Here is a 16,156-nt window from a genome sequence, read left to right as displayed (position 1 = left end):
TTACCTAATTTAATTAGCAGCATATTAGTCGCATCACTTTATAATGGTAATATTCATTTTCACTTTGTCTATCATATAGGAACCTAGGTCTGTTTGCAAAACATTTCAGGTTATAAAATGATGAAGAAATGCAATAATTTGGATATGATGTTATCAGCCTTCTGCCTCTCCAAATCAAAGTGTGATATAATATGCAAAACTAGTTCTATGTTTCTGAATAATCACCAAGATGATTAAACTGCCCCACTGTATTTAACTTTAGGTTTCACCAGCAAAACTTACTGCTAACTGGCTACCATACGGAACATAGAGGCAGACATGTAAGGGATCTGATTTGGCTTAAATTCTCAGTGCAGTGCCCAGCCTGAATAACTCGCCTGGCCATGCCTGTGGATGGGAGGGCAGGCTGCAGAACTAGTCTGCAGCTGCCATGGCAGCCCTAATGTGTGCCCTCCACACCAGGGCTAGGGAGAGGAAGATTAGCTGATCCTCTTGACACTTCCCTGCCCATCAACTCCTGCTGCTGTCTGTGACATAAAGGATGTATTTCAGAGGAGCAGCCGTGTTGGCCTGTATCTGCAAAAAGAAAAGGAGGACTTGTGGCACCTTAGAGACTAACCAATTTATTTGAGTATAAGCTTTCGTGAGCTACAGCTCACTTCATCGGATGCATTCAGTGGAAAATACAGTGGGGAGATTTATATACATAGAAAACATGAAACAATAGGTGTTACCATACACACTGTAACCAGAGTGATCACTTAAGGTGAGCTATTACCAGCAGGAGACAAAAGAAACACTTTTGTAGTCATAATCAAGGTGGGCCATTTACAGCAGTTGACAGGAACATGTGAGGAACAGTAGAGGGGGAAATAAATATGGGGAAATAGTTTTACTGTGTGTAATGACCCATCCACTCCCAGTCTTTATTCAAGCTGAAAGTAATGGTGTCCAGTTTGCAAATTAATTCCAATTCAGCAGTCTCTCGTTGGGTCTGTTTTTGAAGGGCTTTTTTTTTGAAGAATTGCGACTTTTAGGTCTGTAATTGAGTGACCAGAGAGATTGAAGTGTTCTCCGACTGGTTTTTGAATGTTATAATTCTTGACGTCTGATTTGTGTCCATTTATTCTTTTACCTAGAGACTGTCTGGTTTGGCCAATGTACATGGCAGAGGGGCATTGCTGGCACATATCACATTGGTAGATGTGCAGGTGAACGATCGAGGGTTAGTATGCTGTGGGTTAGTATGCTGTTCAGAGGTGGCCCCTTGTGGCATGTAGTAGTTTAGATCCTTCTATTTAGGCCCTATGATGGTGTCCCCTGAATAGATATGTGGACACAATTGGCAACGGGCTTTGTTGCAAAGACAAGACCTCCCAAAGTCTAACTATTCCTCAACTTTGCAGGATTCTGTGATTTATTAGGTGAGCTACCAAAATTAATTTTTCTGACATCAGAGCTTTCTCCCATTGATATGGAAGTAGTGCCTCCTGTTACCCTCTAAAACCGTGAGTTCATGGGGAGAGGGAAGGCAGCTATTGACTGGAATTATTCCCACCCCTTCCACCAGCGCCCAGTTTGCCAGAAGCTTGACCACTTAGATGAGGTTTTTTTTTTAAACAAAGCTTTGGAAGTCACCAATCTGTACAACATCAGAATCTGTCAACCCTCCATTTTTTTAAAAAAAGCATTTTTTGCTATTCTAGCACAAAAAAACCCAACAAACCAACAAATCTGAAAAGAGGGAGCACCTTTGTGAAATGCTGTACAAATCCCACATTATGACATACGTCTTGTGGTGATGCAGCAAGATGCTTCTTCAGTTTTTAAAAGGAACATTAAAAAAAAACATCCAATCTATTCTTTAATCATATTTTCCCCTTGACTCATGAGAGAAAACTTGTCTCTTCCTGACAACTTAACCCCATTTGCCACTGCCCTTTTCTTTCTACAATTGCCACACTGCCATATTCCATTTCAAAACTCAGTTGAATGCTGGGGTATAAGCAGACATATTTGTACCAATAACCCACTTTCAAGACAGTCCCATTTTAGCAAAGAATTGCACTTCATCAGACAAGTAGGGATGAGTGCACATGGACCTGGTTTTTATGAAGTGGCATATCTGGATTAGTGACCAATAAATTGTCTGAATGCAGTTTTTGATATGATCAAAGATGTTTTGCCAACTATTCAAAGGATTATCTCAGTATTCAGAATAGCTCATATAGAGACCCTGTAAAGAATGTAGATTAACTTCTTAGAATCAAACTTTAAACGAGATGAACTATTTCATAAAGAAGCTATAGCAACACTGACTTTCACACATAAGAAGGCTATATTGCATTTTCTGTTTCAGTCACAATGAGAGCAGCACTAGTTGAGGAAGTCATTTTAATTGGGGGAAAAACTGGGTCTCCCACTCTTTACCCATACAGTCCCATCTTTTTGGCTGTGCACCTGTTTTACATCTGACAACAACACGCGGTAGTCTAGTTTCTTAACAGCTGGACTTCATCAAACGCAAGCTACTGCTCTAATGTAACGATAAAAGACTGGTGTAACTGTGCCAGTTACAGTCCTAAATAATGCCACAAATTCAAGCTTCTTTGATGGCCAAACTGCCATTTTGCACATACATTTAGGTGTTAACTTTGACCAACAGAAAAGTTATTCATATTAAACTGGGACCAAAAGCATCACTGGGTTCTGACAGAGTTATTACTGTTCATTGAGGGGGCTCTGGGAAGAAAAGCCCTGAAAATCTGCTGCATTTTATTTTCAAGATCCCAAAGCAGAAATAAATCCTTAAACTGAACAATGCTGGGCATTCTGCAGTGAAGTAGCTTTAACAAAAAGGAACCACAATTTACACAAATGGAACCATTAATGCTTGTACTATAAGCACCACATGCACTTTAAAATATTTTTTTCTTTCTTTCTGCGCATACACTAAAATATCTGGAAAGGAGAAGACAAACTGGTAGACAGGTGTAGTGTACTATAGAAATATAGCAAATATACAAATTTGTCACTATTAATATACAGTCTTGGCGCTGGAAGATAAACCACTGAAAAGAGAAGGAGTCTCCATAGATTTTGCAAATCTGATTCTACCTGTTAACTCTGACCAGTTCTCCACAGGCATGAGAGGGGGGGAAAGGACTTAAATCAACTTCTATATCCTTGGGTGAACGCAGCCATATGACTAATTTAGTGCCTCAGATTGTGCACTGACAATGCTCTGCTAATGGGAAACATGCTAGAAAAAGTTTTGTGGTACTTCATAAGCAAGAAAATATGGGTCTCAGTATCCTTGAAGCATCTCAGAAACAACAGAATAAATTACAGCATTAATTTATTTTGTAATTGAGATACAAATAGGAAACATCCAAAGTTTTTTGGGGTCAAATTTGCCACATGTAATAGTTCAGTTTCTAAACTGCAAAGTTTCACATATATCATAGGCAGCACGCAGTGTGTCCTCGAAAGCTCCCAAATGTCTACTTTTATTTACTTTACATTTTATTTTAATTGAATCATATTTCCCTATCTTCAGCTTTTTATACACACACACCTAAGTGGGCTTTTTGTATGATACATGCAATGTACAGTGCTCTACGCAATAACTTTAATCTCTGTCCTCGTTCTGATCATGTGTCGGTTCAGTTTACAAAACCAGTAATATGGTAACAAATAATAGATATAAAATGCAAGTAGACTTACCAATGAAAAACAGAAAAGATTCATTTTGATATGATGCTCAACTCCAGCACTCCAAAATTCTGTTTCAAGGAATTCCAGACGCACAATGCTCCTTCTTGTCCTCCCAGCTGTTTGTACATTTCACCCTGGAGATTACAGCAAGATAAAATCCCCTGCAATAATCCACTGGATTCAGATCCCATTATCAAATGAGACAGGCTTGCCTGCACACACTGTTCCCAAATTAATGAACAATGTTTACCAACAAAACAAAAGCATGGCATGACTGATTATGATGGACTAGGAAAATACAGTCTTTTACAGGTTGTTGTTACCATCTAGTTTGTCATCATAGTGGAAATAAAGCTTCTTCTGTCTAAAAGCAGTAGAATACATGAAGAACTCAAAGGCAAGCATGCTGGATTTACTTCATTTATTTGACAAGTATACAACAAGAGAGACAAGGTGGATGATGTAATATGTGAAGAAGAGCTCTGTGTAAGCTCAAAAGCTTGTCTCTTTCACCAACAGAAGTTGGTCCAATAAAGGATATTACCTCACCCACCTTGTCTCTCTAATATCTTGGGACCAACATGGCTACAATAACACTGCAAACAAAGTTCAGAACAGGAATTTTACAAAAATATTTATTTTGTATACAGAAAAATGGTAGAATAACAGCCATCTTTACTACTGTGGACTACAGCAGCGTAAAATTTTTCAGCCATAAGTTGTTTTGGCCAAAAAATTCAGATTCATGTTGACAAACTTTTCATGAATTAATGTTGAATTTCTCAAATTGTTTTGGACTAAATAAATAAATAAAATTGGGGGACTATAACCCCCCAAGTTGAAAAGTTTTGTTCTGACATTTTCTAAACAAAATGTCTTTTCATTTAGAATTTTACTTCATTTTTATGTAATTAGAAAAAGGTTAAAAACATTAAAAATACAAAATTTTATTTCAGGTCAAACTAAGTGTTCTGTTCAGCACAAAACCATTTTTTTCCCTTTTGATTCAGCCAGTGAATTGACATATCAGTTATTTACACACTGCAGTCCACAATTCTGAATGTAGGTGTCTGAAGTTGGATACTTAAATTCAGATTTAGGGACCTAAATATAAAAAGTGCATAAATTTGGGAACCTATCTTTGCAATCTGGGCCTAGATTTATTCTCATTTTGAATTGGATCACTCAGAAGAAATTTTTGACAGGTTTCAGAGTAGCAGCCATGTTAGTCTGTATTCGCAAAAAGAAAAGGAGTACTTGTGGCACCTTAGAGACTAACCAATTTATTTGAGCATGAGCTTTCGTGAGCTACAGCTCACTTCATCGGATGCATACTGTGGAAATTGGTGTCTTACCTACATACAAAGGAATAAGTTCCCAAGAGCAATCCAACATGTCAACAATTTGATGTTGCAGACTAAGACTGAAATGATCAGTTTTGCCATTAGAAAATACTAGAAGTGAGGAAGTCAAAAAGGGCTGAGTCAAGGACTCTGGTTATGGATTGTGTGACTAGGGAGTGTGACAGGGTCAGGCCAGATGGCTATAGGAGAGTAATAGAAGGCAGATATATTAGCCCCAGGCTAAGTAGGTCCCTTTTCCCTGGTAAGGTGACAGGGAAGGTTCCAGAACAATCAGGAACCTTCTGGAAACAATTAAGACAGGCTGATTAGAACACCTTCAGCCAATCAAGAAGCTGCGAGAATCAACTAAGGCAGGCTAATCAGGGGACCTGGGTTTTAAAAAGGAGCTCACTTCAGTTTGTGGTATGGTGTGAGGAGCTGGGAGCAAGAGGCACTAGGAGCTGAGAGTGAGAACGCGGACTGTTGGAGGACTGAGGTGTACAAGCATTATCAGACACCAGGAGGAAGGTCCTATGGTGAGGATAAAGAAGGTGTTGGGAGGAGGCCATGGGGAAGTAGCCCAGGGAGTTGTAGCTGTCGCACAGCTGTTCCAGGAGGCACTCTAGACAGCTGCATTCCACAGGGCCCTGGGCTGGAACCGGAGTAGAGGGCGGGCCCGGGTTCCCCCCAAATCCTCCAAACTCCTGGTCAGACACAGGAGGAGTCAACCTGGATTGTGGGTTCAGAAAAACAGCCAAGCTGAGGGCTGCCATGAAGCTCCAAGGCGAGCAAATCTGCCAATAAGCGCAAGACCCACCAAGGTAGAGCAGGAACTTTGTCACAGGGGATACTGGTGCTGTCCACCATGACAGAGAATGGTGAGGAGGAGTGATCTTACAGGAGAGAAAGACAATGGCCCATATCACGAACTGGTGTAAATTAACATAGTGCCACTGACTGGAGAAGTTCAGTTATAATAGCACATGTTGGTACTGACCTGACTTCCAGCAAAATAAGGAAGAAAGAAGGAAACTAGCCCAATGGCTCTCAAACTGTTTCCTATTATGAATCATTTAAGATTAGATTCTCTTGTGGACCTTGTTCCCTCCCAACCTACTAGCTCTCATTCCACATCTCCCCAATGACAACTATAGTGCTTGGTTATATGAACAAGTAATAATCTGACAGTAACAAAGAGACAAGATGAAATTTACTTTAATTTGATGGAGCGGGGGGAGTGGAATTGGGAAAACTTTATATTTGTAAATGTCAGACTTCCCTCTCATTGCCCATAGCCCTGACCACCTATATCTGTCTAGGTCACTTCTTTGCAGTTTAATTCTGTCCCCTGTGAGTTTTCTATGCTGCAAAAGTTGGTGGATCAACACATTTCACAGTTGAATTTCTACTACAAACCCCTCCAAAAACAAAAAGACAGACCCAAAAAGGTCTTTTTGCTTCTTTGTGATGCATAAAGAGGGTTGGGAAGGCTTCCCATTAACCACCCTAGGTTGGTTGGTTGGTTTTTCCTGCATGTTTTTTTTTAAACATTAGAAACTGAGGAAAATTAACAGGTGCATGTAAAGAGCTACACACTAGAAGCCCCTTGCAGAGCACACCAAGACATGTACTACAAAAGTGAGGAACAATGCTGCATATTCTTGAGTGCCATCTACTGGCACTTAATCTACATATTTACACATATACAGGCATACAAGGCAGTACACTCTAGCGCACAGAGCACTGGATTGCGACTCAAAAGACTTGCACCCAACTCCTGGCCCAGTCAGTGGTTTGCTGGGTGACCTTGGGCACATAGGTGCTGACATCTACTGGCGACAGTGGGTGCTTGACCTCCCTCTATCCCCAGCCCCGCCCTGGCCCCACCCCTGGCCCGCCCCAACTCTGCCCCCTCCCTGCCCCATTCCGACTCCTTTTCCAAATCCCCACCCCGGCCTCGCCTCTTCCCCACTTCCTCCCCTTAGCATGCCACATTCCCGCTCCTCCCGCATCCCTCCCAGAGCTTGCTACAGCTGTTTGGAGGCGGCAAGTGCTGGGAGGTAGGTGGAGGACTAGGGACATGGGGTGCTCAGGGGAGGAGACGGAGGAGGAGGTGTGCTGGATGAATGGTGACGTGAAAGTAGGTGTCCTGTGGATCGAGGGACGAGAGCCAATCTCCTTTCTCTAATGCTGGAATTATGGTTGCCAGGGTAACCATTTTGAAGTGCTGCGTCCTTACAAACGTGTTGAGTTTGCATAGGTCCAGAATGGGTCTCCAGCCCCCTTTCTTTTTCTGTGTGAGAAAATAATGGGAAGAAAACCCTCTTCCCCTGTGTTGGAGTGGTACTATTTCCACAGCTCCTAGTGGCAGGAGATGATTATTTCCTGCTGCAACAAGGTCTCGTGAGAGGGGTCCCTGAAGAGAGATGGTGAAGATGTGTGGGTAGGGGGAGTAGAATTAAATGGGATAGATTAACCCTTCTGGATGATTTCCAGCACCCATTTGTCTGTAATGATGTTGTTCCAGACTAGGTAGTGTGGTAGCAGGCGGTCTCCACAGAGACTGGAGGTCATCTGATAATTTGGCCTGGGAGAAGATAGAGGTCTTGAGCACTCGACCAGTACTTCAAAACAATTGATAGGTTGAAGGTTGAGACGAGGCAGGTTGATCCTGGTTCTGCCTGCACCTTGCTTGCGGCATTGATCGTATTGTCTCTGGGGTTGGGAGTATGGGGCGGGACGGAATCTTTGGGTATAAAATCTGCCCTGTTTTTTCTTGTTTGGGGGGGACATAAATACTGAAGGTCTTCAAGGCAGTCCTCGAGTCCTTTAAAGGTATGTAGGGATGCATCTGTGGTTTCCAAAATAGTTTTTGTCCCTCAAAGGGCAGGTCCTCAACTGTGGCTTGTACTTCTCTAGGAAATCCAGAGAGGTGGAGCCATGGTGCTTGAGACATGACCACGGATGTGGAGATAGAACAAGCTGCCGTGTCAGCAGAATCAAAGGAGGCCTGCAGTGCTATTTTGGCAATTAAGGAGCCCTCTGCAACGGTAGCTTTGTATTGTTCCCTTGACTCCTTCAGCATTTGTTCAATAAAGGATGTCATTTTATTAAACAAGTTGTAGGTGTATTTCGCCAACAGAGCAGAGTAGTTTGCTATATGAAATTGCAGGGAGGAATAAACTTTGCATCCGAAGAGATCAAGCCTTTCCCAGTCTTTGTCATAAGGGGTGGTTTTTGACTGGTGCAGTTTTCCCCTTTGGTTTACTGCCTCTATGACCAGTGAATTTAGAGCCAAGTGAGTAAATAAGAACTCAGCCCCTTTCGCAGGTACATAATATTTTCTGTCCGAGCATTTACAGGAGGGTGGGAAAGTGGCCAGTGTCTGCCATATTATCTTTACAGGATCCATGAGAGCAGCGTTAATGGGCAGAGCTATCTTTGCTGATGGGAATGCCTGAAGGATGTCAGTAAGTTTGTGCTGGGTCTTTGGCAGCTCTGCTAAAGAGATGACCAGGGATCCTGCAACTCTTTTGAATAAGTCCTGGAAGGACTTGAAATCATCTTCTGTGGTGGGAGGTGGTGGCATAATTGTTTCATCAGGGGACGAGGACGAAATATGGGTGGATGGCAGTGTGTCACCTTCAGGAGCCTCTTCCGACTCCTCTCCCTCTTCCTCCTGGGCCTCTGATGGTGGTGGGTTCATGGGTGAAGGGGACTGGGTGGTCCTTGATGCTAGTGGGCTGGGGGGTTAAGATTTTGGGCTCTATAGATTGCCAACGGCTCCCAGTATGGCCAATTGGGTGGCGTAACAACGGGTGATTGTATCCATGGTTGTGCCTGCCAGCTTTGCCCTTGCATAGGTGGTTGTTGGTGAGAGGGTCCTGGTTTCGGGGAGGAATGATGAGGGGTATAAAGACGTGAATCATTCTCTTCATCCTCATCATTAGATAGTGGAGGTGCAGATCCACTAGGAGTGCCTATTCGGCTCGGTCCTGGGGCGACTGGGGTACCGTCGGTGCCAAAGAGGTATGTTCCCAGCATGGAGGAGATTGCCAGGTCCGCCTGTCTGGTAAAGGGTTGCAGTACCAGGAAGCTCAGTGCCGTGGAGGGCAGCATAGTATGCTCAGACGGTGCTGAGGTCTTGTGAGGCTGTGTATATGCAGCAAGTGGCACCATTACACTAGCTGGTGCCGAGGCGTTCTTTGGCACTGTCAGTGCCAAACTAGGGAGCTTAGCTTTAGCTCATGCACCTGAGTGAGAGCCGGCCGTGTTGGTGCCTTGGCTCCTTGGGACATCTTGGTACTGGATGTTTCCGGTGTCCCTCGGGCCGAGGTTCTCGGTGCCGTTGGTACCGGGGCAGATTTATCGCCAGGAGACTGCTTCTTCTTAGAGGGATCTCTCTGTGGCGATGACTGCAACTGATGTTTCGTCGCCTTTTTAGATGCAGGGTCCTTAGACACAGTTTGTGTGGAGCCCTTGTCTGAGACTGCTGATGGAGACCGTTGGCCAGGTAAAGTCCTGGACTCTGGGTCAGAGGCTGGCCTGAGGGATTTCTCCATCATTAATAATTGTAGTTGGAAGGCCCTGGGCTTTCAATGTCCTGGCAGATAATTTCTTACAATGTGGATGCTTCTGTGGTATATGGGTTTCCCCGAGACAGCTGATGCACTGAGCACGACCATCCGATATAGGAATAGATAGCCTGCAGGTCAGGCAACATTCAAAGGCAGGAGAACCAGGCATGCCTGAGGAGGTCCAGATCTATAGAAATGGTCATAGTTCAGTCACCGTTGGCAGAGACCTGCTGGTGGCGGGGGGGCAAACAAATAATTTTCTTTAAATGGGTAAATAAGGATGGGAAAACGGAAGAAAACCAGCAAAAAGGATAAATAAAGATGGAAATATAAGCAATCTACGAGATATATGGGTGCTGCTGTTGCTTTGACTCATTCCTAAGATGGTAGAGAAGGAACTGAGGGGGCGGTTGGCTGCGTGCACTAAGTGGCCACTCGGAGCGGTGCGAGACGGCTGCCCCGCGTGCGCAGCTAACCGAGGCACTGCTACTACAAAGCTCTGATTACAAGCACAGGGTGCCAAGATGCCTAAAGTGGAGCACCCACAGGGACACTCCTTGAAGAAGAAGTTCTGTTCTTGCACACATGAGTTTTACCCTTACGGCAGGAAGTCCCACTGTGCTTGAGGAGCAGAGCTGTTGGTCACAGTCTTTATCCCAGAGCTTTAGGGGCTCTTTGATATATGCTGGGTGCAGGCTGTTGAGCACCTTGAAAAGAAGGACTGAGACCTTGAACTTGCTATTCTAGATTTGTGAATTCATAATATATTAAGATGCCCTTATTAGGAAAAAAGACAAAATTTGAGAGATATGCTAATTCATTGATCTGATGAGCTGCAAGAGTCATTATCTGATGGTAGGTCTAGACTATAGGTCTCATGATCTATAGGACTACAGGCCCGAAGTGCCTATTGCTGTGAACTAGCTTCTATGATAGTTATGATGAGCCAGAATAGGCCAATAATGGTGTGTTAGGATGAGTAGTATAGGTGAAATCATCAGCAGGCCTGCTTAGATACCACTGGACAGAGTTATTTTGACAAAGAATTTGGGGTTGCAAAAGCTAAAAAGAACCTAGCAGATCAAATTTAATTAGAAAGAGTGACGGGAGGAAAATATTGTGCTTTTCCGTAGTAGGTATGGGGAAATGAGAGTGATTAGCAGCAGAAATATGTCAAAGCAGCAAAACCACACTCTACATTAAGAATATGCAAACCAGTCTTTATAAAATAGAAAACTCTTGAACCTTGTCTCCCAAACTCAATTTTTTTGCTAAAGTTCATTTAACTTTTTTTGCTCCAACTCCCACTCCTATATCCACCTCCATACTTCTGGGTTCTCTCTAGGACAGGGGTGGACAAACATTGTGGCCTCAGGGCCACATCTGGAAATAGAAATTGTATGGCGGGCCATTAATGCTCACAAAATTGGGGTTGGGGTGCGGGAGGGGGTGAGGGCTCTAGTTGGGGGTGCAGGCTCCAGGGTGGGGCCAGAAATGAGGAGTTCAGGGTGCGGGAGGGGGCTCCGGGCTGGGGCATGGGGGGCGGGGTGAGGGCTCAGGCTGGGGGTGCAGGCTCTGGGGTGGGGCTGGGAATGAGGAGTTTGGGATGTAGGAGGGTGCTGTGGGCTGAGATCGAGGGGTTTGCAGGGCGGGAGGGAGATCAGGGACGGGGTAGCGGGTTGGGGCCCAGGACGGGGTGCAGGCTCCGGGCGGTGTTTACCTCAAGTGGCTCCCAAGACACAGCGGCATGTTCCTTCTCTGGTTCCTATGTGGAGGTGCAGCCAGGCAGCTCTGCACGCTGCACCATCGGCAGGCACTGCCCCTGCAGTTCCCATTGGAGCACCGGAGGGGTCCATTGGAGCACATAGGAGCCAGAGGGGGCCATGCTGCCGCTTCCGGGAGCCATGTGGAGCGGCCCCCGACCCTGCTTCCCAGATGGAGTGGGGCCATGCTGCTGATTCCGGGAGCTGCGTGGAGCAGCCCCTAACCCTGCTCCCCGGCTGGAGCACCGGAGCAGGGCAAGCCTCAGACCCTGCTCCCCAGCGGGAGATTGAGGGCTGGATTAAAATGGCTGGCAGGCCGGATCCGGCCTGTAGTTTGCCCACCCCTGCTCTAGGACCAAAAACAGAAGGGCCAAAAATCCATGCTTAGACTACAGGAAAAAATAAGGATGATATGACCCCTGACCACTTGCCTGTGATGAGAAGCATAGACAGACATGGCATTCTGAGCTGTACCCGGCAACACATTAGAGTACAGGCCAAAATACTGTGAGAGAAATCTTTTGAAAATCTTTCCTTTTGAACCCAGTCTGGTAGACCATAGCATTTAGGATAAACTGGATAAGCACTGAAATATTTGGGTCTTTAGCTAACACCATTTCAAACTTTTCATACTCCTTCTTCCATACTGTAGATATCAGATGAAAATAAGCTATGATGTAAACGTTGTGTGTTTGTGACTTGGGTTCTGCAACTGTTTTTGTGGTCATTCTGTTTACATCAGCTAAATCACGTGAATTCACTGCACTGTTTCTCTCTCTATATTACAGCTCATTTTAATTTAAGCAAGATGGGCTTCAGGAAGAAGGAGGAAGTTCTGAGCGCTTACACTGTTGTTGCTGCTCGAGAATCTACCCTGCTGGTGTGTGAACACGCAGCAGACTAGACTTGTGTAGGATGGGGGAAGTGGGCTACATGACTTCTAAGAAAAAAGAGGGGAAACATTGTTGCAAACAAAAAAAACAATAACAACCATAAATCAAAAGGTGCATAATGTGGCAGCGTGCATTTAGATTCATTCTGAGGACCTAGTGGAGTGAGAGAGGTTACTAGTTGGATATGAGTGAGAAAAGAAAAAAAATGGATTTTTTTTTTGCTTTTTTCTCCTTCTCTCTTTCTTTATTCTGTGTCTAAGTGTCTTTCCCCAGAGGGAACAGAGACTTTGAAGAAATGTGAGTCTTTCATTGCTCTCACCATGACTCAGAACAGCTTCTCTCAATTAATGTACTTTATTGGGTTTGTAGTAAGTTTCTACTCCTGTACAATAAAAGATTTCTTATCCAAACCTCTAGGCATCCTTGACATTTTTAGGGCTACATTTGGACCCTGCAATCTGCCCTGAGTAAGGGGCAACATGTAGCCTGTGCAACCTCAGGAGGCGGTCAAGGTCAAGCTGGGACTCAGGCCAGGTCTATACTACAAATATCCATCGGTATAACTACGTCGCTCGGGGGCATAGAACATCCTGAGTGTCACCCCTGAGTGACAAAGTTATACTGACCTAGCTCACGATGTGGAGAGCGCTATGTTGGTGGAAGGGCTTCTCCCATCGACCTCGTTAATCCACCTTCATGAGAGGCAGTAGCTATGCTGACAGGAGAAGCTCTCCTGTTGGCATAATAGTGTCTTCACTGAAGCTGAGTCACTGCAGCGTTTTAAGTGTACACCTGTCCTCAGAATCACAATTCAGTCCCTAATTTTCCCTCATTCCGTGGGTCCAATAAACTATGCCAGCCTTTCCCTGGTACAGGTAATTTCCCTCTCCATACTGACTCTGCAGCACTGACTGTTGGATTCGGGGCCAAAGCCAGGATTCCATCCACTCTCCACACATCTGCATGATGGGGCTAGTAGCAACCTAGTGGTATTTGCTCTGCCCCTTGCACAGACTAGCAATGCAGGTAGTCCACAGAGCAGAGAATGGAAGCACCTCACCTCCCTTTCCTCCTGTGTGTGAGCATATTAGGTGGCTCAAAAATGCTCCCTTTAAGAGACACCAATAAACAAATAGACCAATCAGTTACTCTGAAATCAAATATAATCCAGAAGTTACATAAACATATCAAAATTCAATTAACTCCCCTATGAAACATCATACTCAGTTGGAGCACTGCAGACGAATTGGAAAGAGTCCAGAGGAGAGCAACAAAAATGAGAAAAGGTTTAGAAAACCTGACCTGTGAGGAAAAGGTAAAAATCTGGGCATGTTTAGTCTTGAGGGGAAAAAAAAAGACTGAGATGGGACCTGATCAACTTCAAATACATTAAGGGGCCGTTATAAAGAGGATGGTGCTCAATTGTTCTCCACGTCCACGGACAAGAAGCAATGAGTTTAATCTGTAGCAAGAGAGATTTAGGTCAGATATTAGGAAAGCCTTTTTGAGTATAAAGGTAGTTAAGTTTTAGAATAGGCTTGCAAGGGAGGTTGCGGGATCCTCATCACGGGACGTTTTTAAGAACAGGTTGGACAAATACCTGTAAGGAGTGATCTAGGTTTACTTGGTCCTGCCTCAGTATGGAGGTCTGGACTTGATGACCTCTTAATGTCCCTTCTCTATATTTTATGATTCTGTGATCATCTCCTTTCTCCCCACATAACACAACACTAAATTGGCATATTAGCTGGATTATCACAGTGACAGTCATAAGGGTGCATTTCAGGTCCTCGAGCGGGAACTCCACACAGTAGATCAGAGCCCCAGCAACAGGAACTAAATGGACTGGCCATGTAATTTGAATGCCTGAGACTCAACTATCAAAACAAGTCTTATATTCTGAATTTAGCTCTGGCAATTGTAAGCAGGGAGGGCAGATGAAATCTTCAGAGAGACTGTGAAACAAAATCTGCGCAAAACAAACATTTCTGACTCGACCTTTGAGCAACTGGCGATTGATCAAGTTGCATGACCCCAGACCGTCAGGGTGGCTGGCCACGACTTTGACAAGAATCACATGGAGCAGCTGGAATCACAACACCAGGTGTAGAATCAAACTGCAGCTGAAGCAACACAACCAGGCAAATGGCTCTGTGGCCAGTCCAGTAAATGTTGCTCTTCCCCAGTTGGTCTATGGAGTACACCCATTAGTACAAATGATGATTGTCGATGTCATCCTCATAATCGAGGTGACCATCATCCAATCAGAGCCCAGCAACAGGAAAAGTTTAAATTTCATAAATAAAGTTAATTGACTAAATTGTCTGCCCACAAAACTATTGAAATCCACAGTAACTGCCCCCCCCCCCCTTTTTAATGCTACCTTATTCTGTTTTGCAATACAGAGTGAAAACTGCTAACTTCCACCTTCAGGCCCATTTATACACTACCAGACAAAACTGATGTCTACAGTGAATTATGGGGAAGGAAGTCATTATCTTCCAGGAGCACCTTGAAAACGAGATGTCTAATCTCAATAATGTAAGTTTTCAGGTTAAATAAATCCCCTATGCTCAGTAATTTTGTGCATTTATAGAAGAGATGTCAACCCCCCACCTCCTTAAAACCTTACAAAAAAATTTAAAGACTCAAAGGGATTTGAATCCTCACTAAACAGAACTGATTTCTGTACTTACTATTTAGTATTCTTCATCACACAGTCCATGTATTATTGTTGTGTAATGGATTGGCAAATTCAGGAGAATCAGCCTGCTTTGCAAACATTTTCCATACAAACTTAAAGTCTGGATATGCCTCCCCCCCATTCCCTTTTTCTTTTGATGGCATTTTGGCTCCCCACTCCCCCGGTGTTAAGACGACGGTTTTATTAAACAGACACAGACTGAGACAGCTCTGAAAAAATCAACTCTGCCTTCTCAGCCTGCAGCCATGAAGGTCTCAAGAAAGCATTTTAAAAAAACAAACAGAATTTTGAGTTTTGAAAGGCTTACACAGGTTTTCCAATTCACTTTGCAAGAAAGCTTACATCTACTTTTATATATAAGAAGATACGTTAAGGGCTTGTTAGTCCATCTCTTCATTTAGAGCCTGATCCAAAGCCAATTGAAAATCAACAGGAGTCTAGGGTTTTGGATCAAGCCCATTACTGAATCAAGCCCATGACCATCAAGTCTAGTTTGTGATTTCTCTAACATTTATTAGAAATATGGCACATTTTTGAAGATGTGCATAATTTGAGGAGAAACAGGTTATTTTTTTTAAAAAATAGCCTGTGTCTGCCATCTGTTGTCAAGCCCACCCAGTCCCATCCCAAATGCTGACATCAGTGAAAATAAGACTCAAAGTTCTCCTCTTCCCATTAAGGAGCACACTATTACGCTCTTGGGCCCCAACTCTACTCTCACACTTGTGAGAATCAGGAGTATCTATCAAAGCCAATGATGTCACAGCAGTTAAGTGAGAGTAGAATCAAACCTTATATTTTGATTTGTGAATTCCTAACTAGAGTTTTAATTTTCACATCAATATTGTATGAGTCTTACCGTGTTTACTTATGTAAGTCAAAATGAAGGATGCAGTTCTTCTGTACTAACTTTTTAAGCCTCTCATTTAAGTGGTGAGAGGATTTTCTGTGAATAATTAACTTGATTTATTTCTCATAGATGCTGTTATTCTAGGCATCACCCCAGCCTTACTTTCCTCTTTAATTTGTAGAGCAATGCTTCCAAAAGAAACAGTCACAAAAAACCAAGATGTAAATGGAGAAAAAAATCCTCAGCTGATGGAAATCAACACAAAGGCGTTAACTAGGGACTAATTCTGATTCACATCAGCTTAGAATG

The 16,156-nt window shown here is 43.7% G+C and overlaps 1 protein-coding gene and 1 long non-coding RNA gene across 2 annotated transcripts in view; one reads left to right on the top strand and one right to left on the bottom strand.

Annotated features, from left to right (window-relative positions):
- The window catches only part of SAMSN1 (SAM domain, SH3 domain and nuclear localization signals 1), a 114,517-nt gene extending 110,671 nt beyond the window's left edge, over positions 1–3,846 (bottom strand). The window contains exon 1 of the mRNA XM_043538352.1: positions 3,727–3,846. Within this exon, the coding sequence (XP_043394287.1) occupies positions 3,727–3,750 (24 nt within the window). The 5' untranslated portion in view covers positions 3,751–3,846. The remainder of the gene's footprint in view (positions 1–3,726) is intronic.
- The window catches only part of LOC122464106, a 78,299-nt gene that overhangs the window by 57,895 nt on the left and 4,248 nt on the right, over positions 1–16,156 (top strand). The window contains exon 3 of the long non-coding RNA XR_006287987.1: positions 14,699–14,834. This is a non-coding gene — a long non-coding RNA (uncharacterized LOC122464106). The remainder of the gene's footprint in view (positions 1–14,698; positions 14,835–16,156) is intronic.

Source organism: Chelonia mydas, chromosome 1 (assembly GCF_015237465.2).
Source record: "Chelonia mydas isolate rCheMyd1 chromosome 1, rCheMyd1.pri.v2, whole genome shotgun sequence".
NCBI lineage: Eukaryota > Metazoa > Chordata > Testudines > Cheloniidae > Chelonia > Chelonia mydas.
Note: the sequence above shows the minus strand (reverse complement) of the source record. Positions and strands in the feature narration are given on the sequence as shown.